The sequence below is a fragment of the Ranitomeya imitator genome, chromosome 3, assembly GCF_032444005.1.
Source record: "Ranitomeya imitator isolate aRanImi1 chromosome 3, aRanImi1.pri, whole genome shotgun sequence".
NCBI lineage: Eukaryota > Metazoa > Chordata > Amphibia > Anura > Dendrobatidae > Ranitomeya > Ranitomeya imitator.
Genome location: NC_091284.1, coordinates 400,493,725 through 400,510,673, shown reverse-complemented (window position 1 = coordinate 400,510,673; position 16,949 = coordinate 400,493,725). Strand labels below are relative to the sequence as shown.

At 43.8% G+C, this 16,949-nt stretch overlaps 1 protein-coding gene across 20 annotated transcripts in view; it reads right to left on the bottom strand.

Moving 5' to 3' along the window:
- The window catches only part of MACF1 (microtubule actin crosslinking factor 1), a 343,633-nt gene that overhangs the window by 191,498 nt on the left and 135,186 nt on the right, over positions 1-16,949 (bottom strand). For all 20 annotated transcript variants that reach the window (XM_069757084.1, XM_069757099.1, XM_069757094.1 and 17 more), the window contains 18 exons: positions 8,163-8,291; positions 7,898-7,975; positions 7,655-7,816; positions 7,326-7,430; positions 7,104-7,199; positions 6,257-6,382; positions 6,007-6,159; positions 4,991-5,145; positions 4,782-4,908; positions 4,520-4,703; positions 4,261-4,424; positions 3,995-4,173; positions 2,887-3,025; positions 2,609-2,802; positions 2,366-2,528; positions 657-740; positions 448-555; positions 269-367 (listed from right to left, as the gene is read on the bottom strand). In XM_069757084.1, the coding sequence (XP_069613185.1) occupies positions 269-367; positions 448-555; positions 657-740; positions 2,366-2,528; positions 2,609-2,802; positions 2,887-3,025; positions 3,995-4,173; positions 4,261-4,424; positions 4,520-4,703; positions 4,782-4,908; positions 4,991-5,145; positions 6,007-6,159; positions 6,257-6,382; positions 7,104-7,199; positions 7,326-7,430; positions 7,655-7,816; positions 7,898-7,975; positions 8,163-8,291 (2,445 nt within the window). The remainder of the gene's footprint in view (positions 1-268; positions 368-447; positions 556-656; positions 741-2,365; positions 2,529-2,608; positions 2,803-2,886; positions 3,026-3,994; positions 4,174-4,260; positions 4,425-4,519; positions 4,704-4,781; positions 4,909-4,990; positions 5,146-6,006; positions 6,160-6,256; positions 6,383-7,103; positions 7,200-7,325; positions 7,431-7,654; positions 7,817-7,897; positions 7,976-8,162; positions 8,292-16,949) is intronic.

Here is a 16,949-nt window from a genome sequence, read left to right as displayed (position 1 = left end):
CACACCAGATGTATTCCTAGAATAAAGGTCCTATATGGCATAAATATTTGAATGCCTTAACCAATAAACTGACCGAGGAATAAATCTGGTGCCTTTGACAATTTTCTATCTGTGCCTATACCCTAATCAATGCTGGTAGTGGTGTCAGGATATTTCTATTCACATATGTGAATGTCTCAATCAACCAGTCTTATGTCATAAGCATATTGGATGAGAATAGAAACCTATTTTCCATCAAATAATAAGAGTCTTCTGTACACAACACTACCTCCTCTTCTTCAAGTCTCCGTAGGGAGTCGCTGATGTACTTCACATGCTGTGTAGTTAGAGTCACCAGAGCTGTATAGCGAGTGCGGAGATCCATAAACTGAACAAAGAAAAAAAGTTGAGGATTTGTAGAGCAGTAAAAGCCAAACATACAAGCTGATATAAAACACGTCAGCCTACCTCTTGAGTGATAACATCTGAGGTAGACAGCATTCTTCTCCGCTTTAATGGCGACTTCTGCTGCGATTCTACAAAGGCCTTGTAGGTCATCAACTGCAGTTCATAATCCTTGAAAATATAATTTGTTCAGCACATTTTTAATAAACTAGCCATCACTGATACCAGAAACAGAACAGAGATGGATGTTGAATACTCTTCGGCGCGCTCACCTTCACAGACACAGAGTACTGCTGGGAGAGGCCTTGACATTCATCTAGACGAGACTGATTCCGCTCTATTTCAGCCACCAGTGCCTAAAAATAAAAAAAAATTAAAAATGACTGAGGTTACAGTATGCACAGGGAAGAGATCATACATTCTTTATGAAATCAATCGACTATAAAAAAGACTGAGCTTTGCCATATGTACCAGCACAATTTATATTCTAAATCATACAGCCTAAATGATAGCACGATTGGTCCTTTTAGCCGGGCCCATCCAGGTCACTAAACACGTACATACTAGCCGGTTTACACTCGCTAATAAACATTCTACACATACAGTAAAATTGTTAATAAAATAGTGTATATCATAAGAAAGCATGATATACACCACACACACAGTATATCATGCTTTCCGCAGCACATCTCCTGCTGCCGAGGACAATCATTTTTTTGAGGTTTTAAAAACCATTGTACCTGAAGACCAAGCCTTTTGCTCATTTATCAGGGGTGTGTGTCAGTCTATTGCTAATTATGCAGACTGTCTCTTCAGAGAGGAAGAGAGCTAGAACTCTAGTGCCATCTATTGGATTGCTACCTACCAATAGGTGGCACTAGAGTTCTAGCTCTCTTCCTCTCTGAAGAGACAATTTGCATAATTAGCATATTACCCAGAGGAGCACTGCGGCTTTAAGTCTTCTCATCTCGGCATACTTAGTATGTCGATCTACGCAAGGAGAAACGATACTTCTTGGATGTCAGTCTATTTACACAGACTAATCTATGGTGGAACAAACATTCTTACAAACAACCATTCACTTTTCTCGTCTAAATGGGGCATAAGTGTTAATTCATGCCAAGTAATCCACTTTTACTCACCGACAGCAAAACCATAGTGATAAGTCAGCTTGATAGAAAGCTAGCTGACCTAATTGTTTTTATTGCAAGGCCGACCAGAGTTAGTTACTGATACTGGCTTACCTTACTGCTTCCATAACGTCTATAGACTTAAACAGAGCTTAAGATCTACACTTCTATGTGTTTGCCGATGTTAGACTTGGTTGAAAACCAAGGAACAATATACCCCCCAATCCCTCTGTGGACAAGGGCCCCAAAGATGGAACCGTTACTATCAGACATTAACAATTTGAAAACTCAGATAAACAGGCAGGGGCCGGATTCATCTCGCTACGCCAGTCTTGCGGAAATAGAAGGCGTCTACTCTTCTGTTCGCTGCACCAGAAATGCTACTCCAGTCAAAGACTGGAGTAGCATTTCTGATGTAAGAAGTGCTGGCATTTTCAATGAATTTTGCACCCCAGTTCCACTCATTTTAGCAGAGCTGTCAGCCTGGCGAAAAAAGCACCAAGTCGCAAAATTTTGCTACTTTTCAAAGCTTTTACACCAGTTTTCTGGTGTAAAAGGGTCCATGAATTGGCCTCACAAGATCATTACTGGAGCAATGCTGTATAGATTCCTGGGCCACGATTAATCTAAGCTTTTATGTTAGAAAACTAGAGTAATAAGCTTTGAAAAATTGAAAATCATTGCATAATGCAAGGATGAGCAAAAACGCAACTTTTGGCACTTTCAGACCATTTTCGCCCAGCTCCAGCAAAGTAGGTGAAGCAGGAGCGTGATGGGGAGGTGCAACCCGCACTCAAATTCATGACGTGCAGTGTCATTCATTAAGCTGCAAATCTTACTCTAAAACTTACCGTTTGTTCATTTAACTGCTCAGACAAGACTCGCCTGTCTTCTGACTGTCCAGGCTTCATCATTTCCTGCTGTGATTTGGTGGCCTCTATCCACTGGATTAAACTGTCATGGCGCCCCCTGTAACTTTTCAGCACTTCTCGGATTGTGGCCAATTCCAGTTGCCTTCATTTCATTAAAGGAGACAGGGTAAGTAATCAGAGTTCAAATCTCGTTTTGATGAAAATAAAAAGGAAAGCACATACCGTGTTTCCAGCTGAGTGTGCACGCCACCCCACCGCTCGCGAAGCTTCACAGTCTTTTCTTGAATTTGATCTACATCTAGACTGCGCTCTACAGTCCTCTGATTTAGGCGATCTCTTACTTCTTTTGATTTGGCGACATCCTCCTCCAGTGTGGAAATGACACTACCTTTCGCTATTGCTTCATTCAGCCATTGCTGGAAAACATCAGGTGGATCCTATATGACCCTTTATCAAATATTTTCAAGTGTTCACCAAAATAAAAGGTATAATGCACATACCTGTAATAAGTCTTGCTGACCATGAATAGCAACCGGATCTGCGGCAATGGTGTCTTCCTGACTCAGCCGGGTCTCAAAGCCTTTTACAAGAGCTTCTGCACCCTGCAGACTCCGTATAACTACGTCTACAGTTTTCAGTCTAAGAAGTTAGAATAATAGTCATAGGGCTATACAGTAATATGGGGCAGAGTACAAGCCAGGGCTAGTAACATAATAAAAGCCTACCCAAACACTATAACAAGCACAGCATCAACAGCACCTTTGTGTCAGATCCTACGAATCCTAAAACACCACTTTTATCTTGTGCCACTAAAATACTGAACTCAAAAGTCTATAAAAAAAAGTGTCTTCACGTACTTTACAAACATGCTAATATCTGCATATAGGACAGTATTTGGTTTACTGAGTATCATAGTAGGTCTACTAAGCTATATCATACATCAAAAAAAGTCTGCCGCCACATGCACATGCCGGTCCAGTGTATGAAAAAAGGACCACTTTTTGGTTTACAATGTAATAGGTGCCTATGAATGCGTTCAGCATTACACCTGACACCATCACGGCACGCGCCAAATATACAGCCCAACTGTGATGTGAAAAGGCCCTTTTGTTATAAGGCGACATTTAGAAAAATCATCAATCTGAGGTTGCTCACTCTTTTTGTAAATAAAAAAGGTTTGATCCTTCCGAGATATTTTTTTTTAATGTATATTGAGCTCAGTGTGAAATAGAATGAATAATGAAGAGAGACAGTGTGGGCCTGTGAATTGGAAGAAAATTAATTATTATGTAATATGGACTTTAAGTCCAGGGAGATTATGAGAGTGTCAGCACGTTAAGCACATGCTGTAGACCAGAGTTCCTCAACTCCAGTCCTAAAGAGACAGGAACAAGATCACATTTTCAGGATTTCCTTAGTATTGCCGAGGTGACAATTCCATCACCTGGGCAATACTAGGGAAATCCTGAAAACATGACCTATTGGTGGCCCTTGGGGACTGGAGTTGAGAAACACTGCTGTAAACCCAGGTCATTCACATGCGAAATGGGGCATAAAATATTAAGTAATTCACTAATATATTTAAATTACTTAGCCACAAAAACTCACTTTTCCAAAAATACAGAAGACAGGCCATAGACTTGATCCATCCTCCCTACTAGAAGGTCCAGCTGTGAACGAACATTCGGGGTGCTGGAGCCAGATGGAGACATGTGCAAGAAATGGTCACAGCGCTCAGACACCAGTGAAAGCTCAGATTTTAACCTCTTTAGTTCCTCTTGCATTCTCTAAAATAAATAACAAGAAAAAAGAACTTAATTAAAAACATCAGGACATACCAAGAAACCCATGTTATTTGTTGGACATGTGCAAACCTCTTGCTCTGCTATCTTAACAGCATTTTCGTGAATAGCATCACCATCGCAGCCTGAGGGATTCTGCAACCTCCTCACCAGCCGCTGCTCACAGTCTTCTAAGTGCAGACGAATATTGTGGAGTTCTGACAAATAGGTTTGTGCTACAGACTCATCTTTATCTTCTGAAAAGGAGGAATAGAACAAAAGACTTGTTACTCTTGTCAGATTAACAGTTAGCAAGTGCTTCTCCTTAGCGGCTCTATCCTGCATTCCTCACCAGCTTCTATTATGTCCACCATCTTCCTACACTGCTCCTTACAAGTCTCTACGTCTTGCTCCATGTTGAGGCGATCACTAGATGAGAATATTTGAGAGTCTTTGCTATCTTCCAGGAAATCATCCAGATGTGACTGGAGACTAGATAGTGTCTGAAGACGTTCTGCTAAAGGCAGAACCCTGAGCTAAAGACAAAGATCTGATTAGACATCATTTCAGCAGATGCCATGTTATTACATTGAGATTTAAGATGGACAGCTCACCTTGTCCACGTTCCACCCTTGCACTAAGTCTACATCTTTGCGCAGATAATGCCAAGAAATCAAACTCTTTGTATTTACATGTAACTGATGCCAAAGCGCCATCACTTTCTGGTATAGCTGTTCCACCCTGCAAACATTCAAGCATTGTCAAATGATAGCATCCAAATACTCAGCAATAGTGACATAAGCATAGGTAGCCATCTCTTCACCTGATAGCCAGATCTATTGCTTCCTTATTGGGTGGCGGGATGAGAAAGCACACAGATGGTACCATGGCTTCATTTCCAGTTGTGCTAATCACTTTCCACTTTGTTCTTTGAGAGTTATCTTCAAGCACACATTCTTCATTCCTACATATCGTAATCTGTTAAGCAGAAAAAGTTCTCAATGTCATGAATAGTAAATCTCCATTAAAGCTGGCAGCTACCTCACACAACTCCAGCATTCACATGAATGTTAGACTCCGGCAAGCATTCATGTGAAAATACACAGCAGCAATGGTTTGGCCAGCAGCTATCTCGGCCGTCTCTCCCATACACAGGAGTGCTCGCTTGTTCTGAATAAGAGAGCCGCTGATGGAAATCTCTGGTGGCGGCTTATCTCACAGAGGGAAAAAAAAAAGGACCGGAAGCCTGAAATTGGACATGCCACAATGGTCAGAGGTCAGGGTACTCACTAGACTGCTGGGTGAACCCATTAACATCGTTGGGTTCAGTCAACGTTAATCTAATATGTACAGAGGCCTTAAAACCTACCCGACTTATCTCCAGAGAGATCAAGGGCTCAGATGACTTTAGTCTAAATGTTTGTAGGGTCCTTAAAGAAGTATTCCCTTCTCCAATATAATATCCCAATACGTAGTAGGTGTAATAATAATAATATTAGCAAATACCTCCAATTAGAAATGTAGTGTAGTTTTTCTGATTCGCTGTCTCTTTCCCCATGCGCAGGCATTGCAGGCCCTTAGGTATCCATGGTTATGATCACAGATTTAGTGACAGCTAGTTGCCAGTGGTCGTAACCATGGATACCCAAGATCCTGCAATGCCTGCACATGAGGAAAGAGACACAGTGAATCAGAAAAACTATGCTACATTTCTAATTTGTGGTATTTGCTAATATTATTATTAAACCTACTACATATTGGGATAGGATCTTGGAGATGGGAATACCCCTTTAAAGCTTTGCCAAAGGAAAATATTTTCCATGGAATCACATTTCCTACCTCAATTTGTCGGTAATCACACACAGCTCTGATGGGCAGGGTTCCACTTAGACTATGATCAGGGTTTCTGGGCCTAAGTTGTACAATGTTCCTGGATCTCCCCACCAAACTGGCCATGGTACTCCTGGATTGGACGAGTTGTTCTTTCTCTTCCTAACAAAAGATCATAAAGGCCAAGATGTTAACACACATCTATAAGGGGATATTTTAAACGGTGAACTGAAAACAAATGATTGAAATCCTGTCTTACCATAGAGTCCTGCAACATATCTTCCAGTCGGTTCATACTCGTATTGCGGTCAGAGGAATATTTCCTTTTTATTGATTCCTGGAGATTTTTCAGATACATTTCTGATTCCCGCACGTCACTGAAGAACTGTGGGATAACAGTGAAGGATCAGCATTAAGGGTTTATTCCCGCCTTGATACATGGGTATTCACAATTTACTGCTTGTTAAAATTTTCAGATGGTCTTGAGAGATTAACACTTTTTAGGAGAACATGAGAAGAGCATATAAGCTCTTTTCCACTGAATTTCTAAGTACTGTTTTGACGTTGACCAGGATCATTGGAAAGCGTTGTGTCCCTCCTAATGCCGTCCAACTTAAATAGAATTTGTAACCAGAGCTTTTGCTACCAAAACTGAGAGTAGCATAATAAAGGGAAAGACACCCTGAGTCCAGTGATATATCACTTACCACTGATTGCCAGCTTTTTGCTTACGCATAGTGTACACCAAATTTCCAATTAGTGGTGTGAGCGGAGTTATACAGAGATCAGAATTCATAGAGCTGCTGGATCTGCATCAGATAAAACAGTTCTTAATCAAAATTGCAGCAACCAGTAAAGTAAGTGATACATCGCTGGAATCGGGAGCTCTGCCCCTACATCATGCAGCTCTCAGAGGATTTGGAAGCTAAACCGTAGTGGTGGTCAGTTTCACAGGCAATGAGCTGCGTTAAAAGAAATAGCTGACATTTTTATTTAAGCAGTAAATTGCAAAAGTGCTTGCTTTTACATCCACCGGTGCAGATAGGAAAAATTCTTAAACAAACATGAAAACAATGTCCTGTTCATACAAATGACAATTAACTTACCTGAAAATAAGCAGAATTTTCTTTTAAATGCTGCTCTACACAAAGACATAACTGCTGGACCCATTGCCATTGGGAGACAACCGCAGCACTGTATGCCTAAATTAAAAATAATTGCATGCAAGGAAAAAGACAGTTAGACCCTCGGCAGAATGGCTTTCTTAGGGGCTATGTACAGTATATTTATCCATACTACAGGTAAAGGCAATCAGACGTCTAACACACCTCTACAGTTTGTTTTGCTGGATGATTTTCCAACGACAGAAGTTCAGCAGTTTCTTGCAAAGACTGAATGACATCGTGCTTCTGCTCCAGCTCCTCTGTAAGTTCCTGAAGAAGAGAGGTGGAAACCACTGATGATGATATTGCATGCATATTAATGAATTAGAACCCATCCCAAAACTTGTTAAAGGGTTGATTGTGACTTATAGGATCGCTACTTCCAACAGGCGGCGCTAGAGAGTTCAAGCCCTCTTTTTCTTTGAAAAGGCAATTTGCATATTAAATAACCCATTCCAAAAGCATTCATTTTACATTAAGTATGCAACGCTTACAGAAAAGTAATCCTTCTTCATCTCCATGTTGGAATTTCCATCACTCCAGTCATAAGCAAGCTCATCCTCTTCCTTCTCATTCAACCAGATGATCTGTGCGGTAGCTCGAGACACAAAACTATGGAGGCTCTCTAAATGGCGGAAACGGGAGCTTGAGGTTTCCTACCGAGAACAGCAGTAAAATTGGACCTTTAGAAGCTGTATAAATATACTTCTCATATTTTACGCCATAAATCTCCTTACCCTTAGTTTGCAGTACTGTACTTCAAGCTTGTTTAAGGTCTCTCTGTAGCTGCTGCGGAAATTAGGAGACATTTTAACCTGAAATGAAAGAGTTGACATTTTCATTACTTTCTATAACATGGCCAAAAAATCTATTATGTTTTACAAGGTGGAAACTCTGGTAAATGCAAAGATAACCCTATACATGAAAAAAAAAAATTAATAATGACCTGACTACCAGTTATTACACAGATGTGCGGCTAGGAATACGTTGCTACACACCCACCTCATAACTCCTTGCTTCTCGCAAACTGGAGGACAACTCTTCCACACTGCTGTGTACTTGGCGCTGGTTTTCTAGCTGGCTCTCCACACTTGGAAGGTCACTGCCCCATTCTGCACGTTCCAATTTTAACTAAAGGGAAAAAAATAAAATAAAGGGGCTTACACAATTGTTAGAAACTTCTGCTTTTACATATTCATTGTAATAAGCGAGTAACATGGTAAATCCTTTGTTTCATTTTTCAATTAGACTACTAGATGCAGTTGTGGCAAAAGTTAAGACTGACACAAATTTGGATTATCAAAAAGTTTCATGCTTTAAGTTTTTATTGTGCCAATTTGCATTAGCTCTAGATTGTTCTGAACATTGTTCGGCTGAATTGCAAATGTAAAATCAACCATTTATCGGATCATTAAGAACTTCAATTGTTGTGAAGAAAGATTCAGGGACCCCAAGAAAGTCTCCTAAAGAGGATTCAGCTGCGGGACTGGTTCCATACAAGTGTGGAGCTTGCTCTGGAACGGCAGCAGGCAGGGTGTTGTGAATCTGGAGTGGGACTATGATTCTGGAGGCTGGCTTGGTGTCAAGGAGAGCAGCAAAGAAGCCGCTTTAATTTTTTTCATAACCCTGATGAAAGTGGAATTATGCTTCACTGGGGAACAGCAGATCACTGCTGCAACTTACTAATACCATATACATTGGGCCTGATCTATAATTAGTTTAGGAAATGAAAGTTGGATTCTTAACAACAAGATCAGTTTTTTTGATTTTTACAAGATGATCCACAAATCAAACTGAAATAAGAAATAATAATTGTTGTGAAAATGCCACCGAGCACTTCACAGTTGTATGCAATTGTATGTTAAAGGGATACACTTTGTAAAATAGGCATTCAAAAATCCTGCTAATGGACTAAGATCTGAGACAAGCAGTGTCAGAGATGCTTTAAAAATAAAAAAAAGCGTTCAGAGTGCCTAAAAAGCAGATTTCAGGATGTCCAGAGTTCATGTATTCCAATGATACCATACACGCATCCTCACAAAATCATCAAATCTGCAGACACTAAATACAGTGGGTAAAATAAGTATTTCATACACTGCAGATTTTGCAAGTTTTCCCACCTACAAAGAATGGAGAGGTCTGTAATTTTTAACGTAGGTACAGTTCAACTGTGAGAGACAGAATCTTAAACAAATCTAGAAAATCACATTGTATGGTTTTACATAATTAATTTGCATTTTATTGTAAGAAATAAGTATTTGATACATTAGAAAAATAAAACTTAACTGTTCTCTGTAATTGCAAACAAAGGTTTCTGCACCAAATATTATTTCCTGTAGTACTTGGCCAAGTTTGCACACACTGCAGCAGGGATTTTGGCCCACTCCTCCATACAGATCTTCTCCAAATCTTTCAGGTTTCAGGGATGTCGCTGGGTAACACGGAGTTTCATCTCCCAAAGATTTTATATTGTATTCAAGTCTGGACATTGGCTAGGCCACTCCAGGAATTTGAAATGCTTTTTAGGGTGCCACTCCTTAGGCTGGGTTCACATTGCGTTATGGCAGTCCGTTAGACGGACTGCGTTAAACCGCGGCATAACGCGGTGTAACGCAGTCTGTTAAAACTGCCATTAACCCCCTATTATCGGGCACATCGCCAACGCATGCCATAATCGGCATGCGCTAGCGATGTGCCGTCATTCAGTGACGGAGCCTCGGATGCGGGCTGCAGCGTCTGAGGCTCCGTCACCGCTAGCACAGATGAATCATCTACGCTAGCGGTACAGCATAACGCGATGGCGTGTATGCTATAGCGTTAACGCAGCTCGTCAACGTTTTGCGTTGATCGGGCTGCTTTAACACAATGTAAACCTGGCCTTAGTTGCCCTGGCTCTGTGTTTCCACGACCCATCTTCAAAGATCTTACTGACAGAAGGAGGTTGTTGGCCAAAATCTAGTGATACATTACCCCATTAATCCTCCCTTCAATACATGCAGTTGTTATATCCCCTTTGCAGACAAGCACCCCTAAACTATGACGTTTCTCCCACCATGCTTTAAGGTTAGACGCTGTTCTTGGGGTTGTACTCATCCATTTTCTTCCTCCAATCACAGCGAGTGGAGTTGATACAAAAAGTTCTATTTTGGTCTCATTTGGCCACATGACCTTCTCCCATGCCTCCTCTGGATCATCCACATAGTCACTGGCGAACTTTAAATGGGTTTGGACATGTGCTGGCCTTAGCAGGGAGACCTTATGTGCCCTGCAGGATTTTAATCTATGACGGCGTAGTGTGTTACTAACGGTAATGTTTGAGACTGTGGTCCCAGCTCTCTTCAGGTCATTGACCAGGTCCTCCTGTATAGATCTGGGCCAATTCCTGACCTCTCTCAGAATCATTCTTACCCCACGAGGCGAGATCTAGCATGGAGCCCCAGACCGAGGAAGATTGACATCTTTTGTTTCTTCCATTTTCTAATAATGGCGCCAACAGTTGCTGCCTTCCCACCAAGCTGCTTGCCTATTGTCCTGTAGCCCATCCCAGCCTTGTGCAGGTCTACAATTTTGTCCCTGGTGTCCTTAGACAGCTCTTTGGTCTTGACCGAGATGGAGAGGTTAGAGTGTGATTAATCAAGTGTGTGAACATGTGTCTTTCACACAGGAAAAAAGTAGAAATGGATGCAATTAATACAGGAAATGAGAACAGAGTAGGAGGGCTTCTTAAAGAAAAACTAAAAGGTGAGAGCCAGAATTCTTGCTGGTTGGTAGGCGATCAAATACCGTACTTATTTCATGCAATAAAACGCACTTTATTTAAAGGGAACCTGTCACCCCGGAAATCGCTGGTGAGGTAAGCCCACCGGCATCAGGGGCTTATCTACAGCATTCTGTAATGCTGTAGATAAGCCCCCGATGTTACCTGAAAGAGGAGAAAGAGACGTTATATTATACTCACCCAGGGGCGGTCCCGCTGCTGGTCAGGTCGGATGGGTGTCTCCGGTCCGCTGCCGCGCCTCCCATCTTCATTACAAGACGTCCTCTTCTGATCTTCAGCCACGGCTCTGGCGCAAGCGTACTTTGCTCTGCCCTCTTGAAAGGTCAGAGGCCCGGCGCCTGCGCACTGCAGTACTTTGTCTGCCCTCAACAGGGCAGAGCAAAGTACGCCTGCGCCGGAGCCGTGGCTGAAGATCAGAAGAGGACGTCTTGTAATGAAGATGGGAGGCGCCGCAGCGGACCGGAGACACCCATCCGACCTGACCAGCAGCGGGACCGCCCCTGGGTGAGTATAATATAACGTCTTTTTCTCCTCTTTCAGGTAACATCAGGGGCTTATCTACAGCATTACAGAATGCTGTAGATAAGCCCCTGATGCCGGTGGGCTTACCTCACCCGCGATTTTCGGGGTGACAGGTTCCCTTTAAAAATCATACAATACGATTTTTTTTTTAATTCTCTCATGTTGAAGCGTACCTACCATAAAAATTACAGACCTCTCCATTCTTATTAGGTGAAAACTTGAAAATTGGCAGTGTATCAAATTATTAATATTATTATTATAGCTCCATTTATTCCATGGGGTTTTACATGTGAGGAGGGGTATACATAAAAACAAGTGCAATAATCTTAAACAATACAAGTCACAACTGGGACAAGAGGAGAGAGGACCCTGCCCGTGAGGGCTCACAATCTACAAGGGATAGGTGAGGATACAGTAGGCGAGGGTAGAGCTGGTCGTGCAGCGGTTTGGTCAATCGGTTGTTACAAGATTTTTTTGTTACTCGCCACAAAATCTGTTTATCGCTTCAATGGGGGCCACAAGAAGCCATGGGGTGTATGCTGCTGCCACTAGGAGGCTGACACTATGCACAAAAAAAGTTAGCTCCTCTGCAGTGTACACCTCACTGACCGGAACTAGGATAATCACTTAGTGAGAAAGCAGTAGGAGAAGCAACATGACAAAGAGAAACAAAACAGACAACTCCAACTGTAAGGATATGTGCACACGTAGAATGGTCCACTGCGGATTTTTCCGCAGCGGATTTGATAAATCCACAGTGCAAAACTGCTGCGGTTTTTACTGCGGATTTATCGTGTTTTCTATTGCGGATTCCGCTGCGGATTTACATCTGCAGTTTTCTATTGGAGCAGATGTAAAAAACGCTGCGGATTCCGGAAAAATAATTGACATGCTGCGGAAAATAAAACGCTTCGATTCCGCGCGTTTTTTTCCGCAGCATGGGCACAGCGTTTTTGGTTTCTCAAAGGTTTACATTGTACTGTAAACTCATGGGAAACTGCTGCGCATCCGCAGCTGTGGAAACGCTGCGGATCCGCAGCAAAATCCGCATCGTGTGCACATACCCTCACAACATAAAACAGAAACCATAGCTGCTAAGCATGGGAGGGTGCTGTGTCCCCCAATGAAGGATACGAGAAACAGATTTTACGGTGAGTAACGAAAAATCCCATTTTCTCTATCACTTCATTGGGGGGATACAGGAAACCATGGGATGTCCCAAAGCAGTCCATGGAGAGGGAACAGCAGAAACTCCGTTCAGGTCAGAGAACTAACCATTGCTGCCTACAAAATCATTCTACCTAGGCTGGCATCCGCCGAATCATAGGTATGGACCCTGTAAAATTCGGCTAATATGTGGATGGAGGATCAGGTTACCGAATTGTAGAGATGCAGGGCGGAGGCCCTATGGTATACCGCCCAGGAGGCGCCCTCTGCCCGGGTAGAGTGTGCCTTAAACCCATGAGAAGCCGCTCTGTTCTGACACGGTATGCCTCAAAAATTATCGTCTGGATCAAGCAAGCAAATTGCTGTTTTAGAGGCCGAAAGGCCTCTGCGCACTCCCCTCGGGAATTACACCGAAAGGGGAGCGGTCGTAGCCAAATAGACGCGCATCGCCTTGACAAGGACTAAACTGTTCAGAAAAAAAAAACTATAGAGGATGAGTCAGACAAAAAGATAGGGAGGATAATATCCTCATTTAGGTGAAAGGGGGACACCAAGTTGGAAAGGAGAGAAGGTATAGGTTGCTAAACCACCTTATCCTGGTGGAGAACCAGAAAAGGGGGAAGGGGGGGGTGACAGGAAAAAAAAAACACCAATTCTGAGACACTGAAACACCACCGTCCAAGACAGAGACTTCTCAAAGTGGTTCAAGTGAGAACTTCTAAAGGGTCTCCAGGACAAAACTGAGGTCTCAGGGGTGCACGGTAGGGGGGCACGGTGTGCGCCACTCCCTGGAAAAAGGTTCTGACATGAAAAACTGGAGGAAAAATCCTTCTGCAAAAAAAAAAGGATGGGAAGCACTGAAACCTGGTCCTTTAGCTACCAAGAATTCTGGTTGCAGAGTGGCCCTTAGGACAGAAGATCCGATCTGTCTGAGAGCCTCCAGGGGATGCCCACAAAAAGGGGGGACGAGGATGACACTGGACCTCTGATCCACAGAATGGCCATTACCGCTGCCGTGATCTTGTGAAGACCGTGGGAGCGGCAGTGAGTTCGAAGACAGGACAACAAACAGAAGTGGTCCTGCTGGACATAGAGATAGGTGTCCATGGAGAACAGTAACTCCAGCGATTCCATGGAAGCAGTTACGAAACAAAGAGACTCCATTGTGAAATAACACAGATGGACTCTTTTGTTCAGTAATTTTAGATCCAAGATGGGTCATGCGGAGGAATATCTGCCAGGACTGGTCCTGGAGGATCTACCCTGCGCATTAGGGGAGCGCCCAGATTGGGAGGATTTAAATGAAACCCTTTTCCGAGTCTGTGGCCTCTCTTGGTGGGAGAAAAAATTCAAGAAACGATGAGAGGGCCGAAAGGACCGAAACTCATGCTTCAAAGGAGGACGGCAAGGTTTGGTTTGAGGAAGGAGAGAGCGCGTCCCTCCGGTGGCCTTCTTAATAATTTGGTCCAGCTTGGAGCCAAAAAGACAGGAACCCTGGAAAAGCCAGTTGGTAAGGGACTTTTTTTTTTTTTTTTTTTTGAAGCTAAGTCCGCCTGCCACACCTTAAGCCAAATGGTCCTTCGGATGGCCACTATATTTCTGGAAGACTGAGCAGCACATGAAGCAGGGTTCAGGGATGCGGATACTATCTACTTCCCTGCGTGACAAATTAGGTCCGAGAGGTCAGCCAATTCTTTCGTCGGGCTATAGAAAGAATGCCCTGACGGAGCTGTTCGCCCATGCGGCTATAGAACTTGCCACTCAGGTGATGGCAAAGACAGGACCCAATGTAGAAGTGGCCGCTTCAATGCTGACCTTGCAAAGGACTCTATGAGCCTGTCATTGGTGTCCTTGAGGGATGCTCCATCCGTAAGAGGAAGGACCATGCTGGTGGACAGTCTGGAAACTGGAGGGTCCACAGTCGGAGAAGCATTCCAGCTCCGAATGAGCACAGGGGCAAAGGGATATAGGATGCCGAGGCGCTTCCCTCTATGGAAGCATCTGGTCAGGTTGTCCTGTTCCCTGCAAAGTACCTCCTCAAATTCCCTTAGGAGCTGATCTCGACCGTCTAAACAAAACCACCTGCACTGCGGTTTTCGTAGCTGTGTCCTGTTAAAGGTCTGGTTGACAGTCACAATGAGTCTCTGAACCATGTTGCTCATATCAGAGGCCAAATCAGAAACCAGGTACGAGTAATCCTCGGACAGTACATCCGAAACCGCCTCGGCTGATTCCAGAGGAGGAGGATCGGGAAGGAGTTGTCTGCAGAGAGAGGCCAGCGGGAGAGAGGAAGATCTAAAAGGACGCCTCTGCCTCAATGCCTTAAGGCCCCTGTTGGTAGGCACAAACGGTAATTCCTGCGATCTGCTGGCGACTGCGGAGGGAAGGACAGGCAGTCTGTCAATAACGGACACCAGGGTCTGCGACACCTTGATGAGGTCCGTCACAGATTGTGACAGAGAGGGGGCCCACACTGGGGTAGAAGGACCACTCTCACTAGGAGCAGTAGGGGACTCCTGGGTAGCAGGCGCGGGGGGGGATAGTTATTCTATCTTTCAGGAATGAGGTAATTTCATTAGCTAGCTAGCACATATCCCCGTTCCTCTGACTCCACTGTGTCTAATTAGGGGTATTAGAGGAAGAGACGTGGGGCAGCACATTCAAATTTTCTTGAGAGAGACCCTTTTCCTGGCAAGGAAATTAACAGCCCTGCGTTGGATGGGCACTACACAGCCATCTCTTAGGGCCTGGTTAGAGCTGGTAGATTCAATCATACCATACGAACGAACCCTATATCAGAATAAAGGCTGTTTAGAGAAATTTAATAAGATCTGGGATTTATGGAACTCGTCGTACCTTACTATGTCACCACGTGGTTAATGGTAAAGATTCAATATGATAGAGCTTAAGGCAAAATGCGCATTGTTCACGCTGTGCTTCAGTATTACTTAATTAATGTTATGGAGACTGTTCTGGCAGTAAAACAGTTTTAGTGTTAAGGTTTTTTAGTATTCAAGACATACTACAGTACTTTGAGTGTATATGATCCGGTCTATGCATTGAGATTTATATCAGTGGAAACTACTATGATAAACGTATCTGTACTGACCTGGATATTTTTGAACCATGTATGTATTAGTTTTTTTTGTGGTTTAATAAACGAATTTATAAAAATAAAAAAAAAGTAGAAGGAGGGCAAGAGCACTCTTCTTTAGGACTAGGTATGATAGACAGCAGACCCACTAACTAATGCCAGAGGGTTAGGGGACAAAGATATATGCTGAGGAGAGTGTCAGTCTGCAGAACAGAGCTGCTCACAGTAAGATGCAGGTCCTGAAGTCTGCTTCCAGGCTGAAGAACAGTAATTTGCAGGTCCTAAAGACTGCTTCCAGGCTGCAGAAGAGAGCCAAGAAACACACAGGGCGAATGCAAGAGGAGATGCCGAGTTCCCTGCAGAGAGGAGCCGCCTTCCGGGTCCAGATACAGGCAAATGGTGATCGCAGGGAAAAAAAGGAGGGCCCACAGAGAGGAAAAGTGCACGCAGAATACGCGCCACTGAAGAAAAAGAAGGGGACGTGACTCGAAAGGGCCCGCTCAATGAGATTGAGGAGGGGGCATGACAGCATCAGGCAGGAGAAGAAACCCACCGGGAGAAGGAGGCGGAGATAATCGCCAGAGACAGGTGAAGCCAGTGACAGGCAGGAGAAAAGCCTGTCAAAGAATTTCAGAAGAGGGGGCATAGATGGCCGCCAGAGACAAAAGAGATGAAGGAAGGGGGGAGTGATGAGAGGGGAAAAAGCCCCACAACCAAAAATAATCCACGCTCGCTGAAGCCAGGGCCTAGATTTACAAAAGGCGGCCGCAGAGACGGAAGCGTGGAGGCCCAGAAATTACCTGTAAGGTAACCCTACGCCCCCAATGTAGCTAGAAATAAGCTGAAGAAGAGACCTTAGCTAGACGCCCGTGGCTCTTGTGGGACGTCCGTGCCTCCTGAAACCGACAGGCTCTGGTGGGCAAGTGGGACTCTTGTGGGACGTCCGTGCCTCCTGAAACCGACAGGCTCTGGTGGGCAAGTGGTAGTAGACGGGGTCCAAGATCAGTGATCGGATAACCTAAATACTCTTCATGTGTTAGGAGTTGGGGTCCTACCGGCTAGATATATGATACAGCGTGGCAGTACAAGCCGTACTCATAGTTTCTACGTGGGAGTACAGAGTGACTGTTCACACTGTATCCCTCCAGAGGTAAGAAAATTCATCTGAAAAAGAAAAGACGTTACAGGAAAACAACGCACACCGAGGCTGATATGGGTCTAATGACAG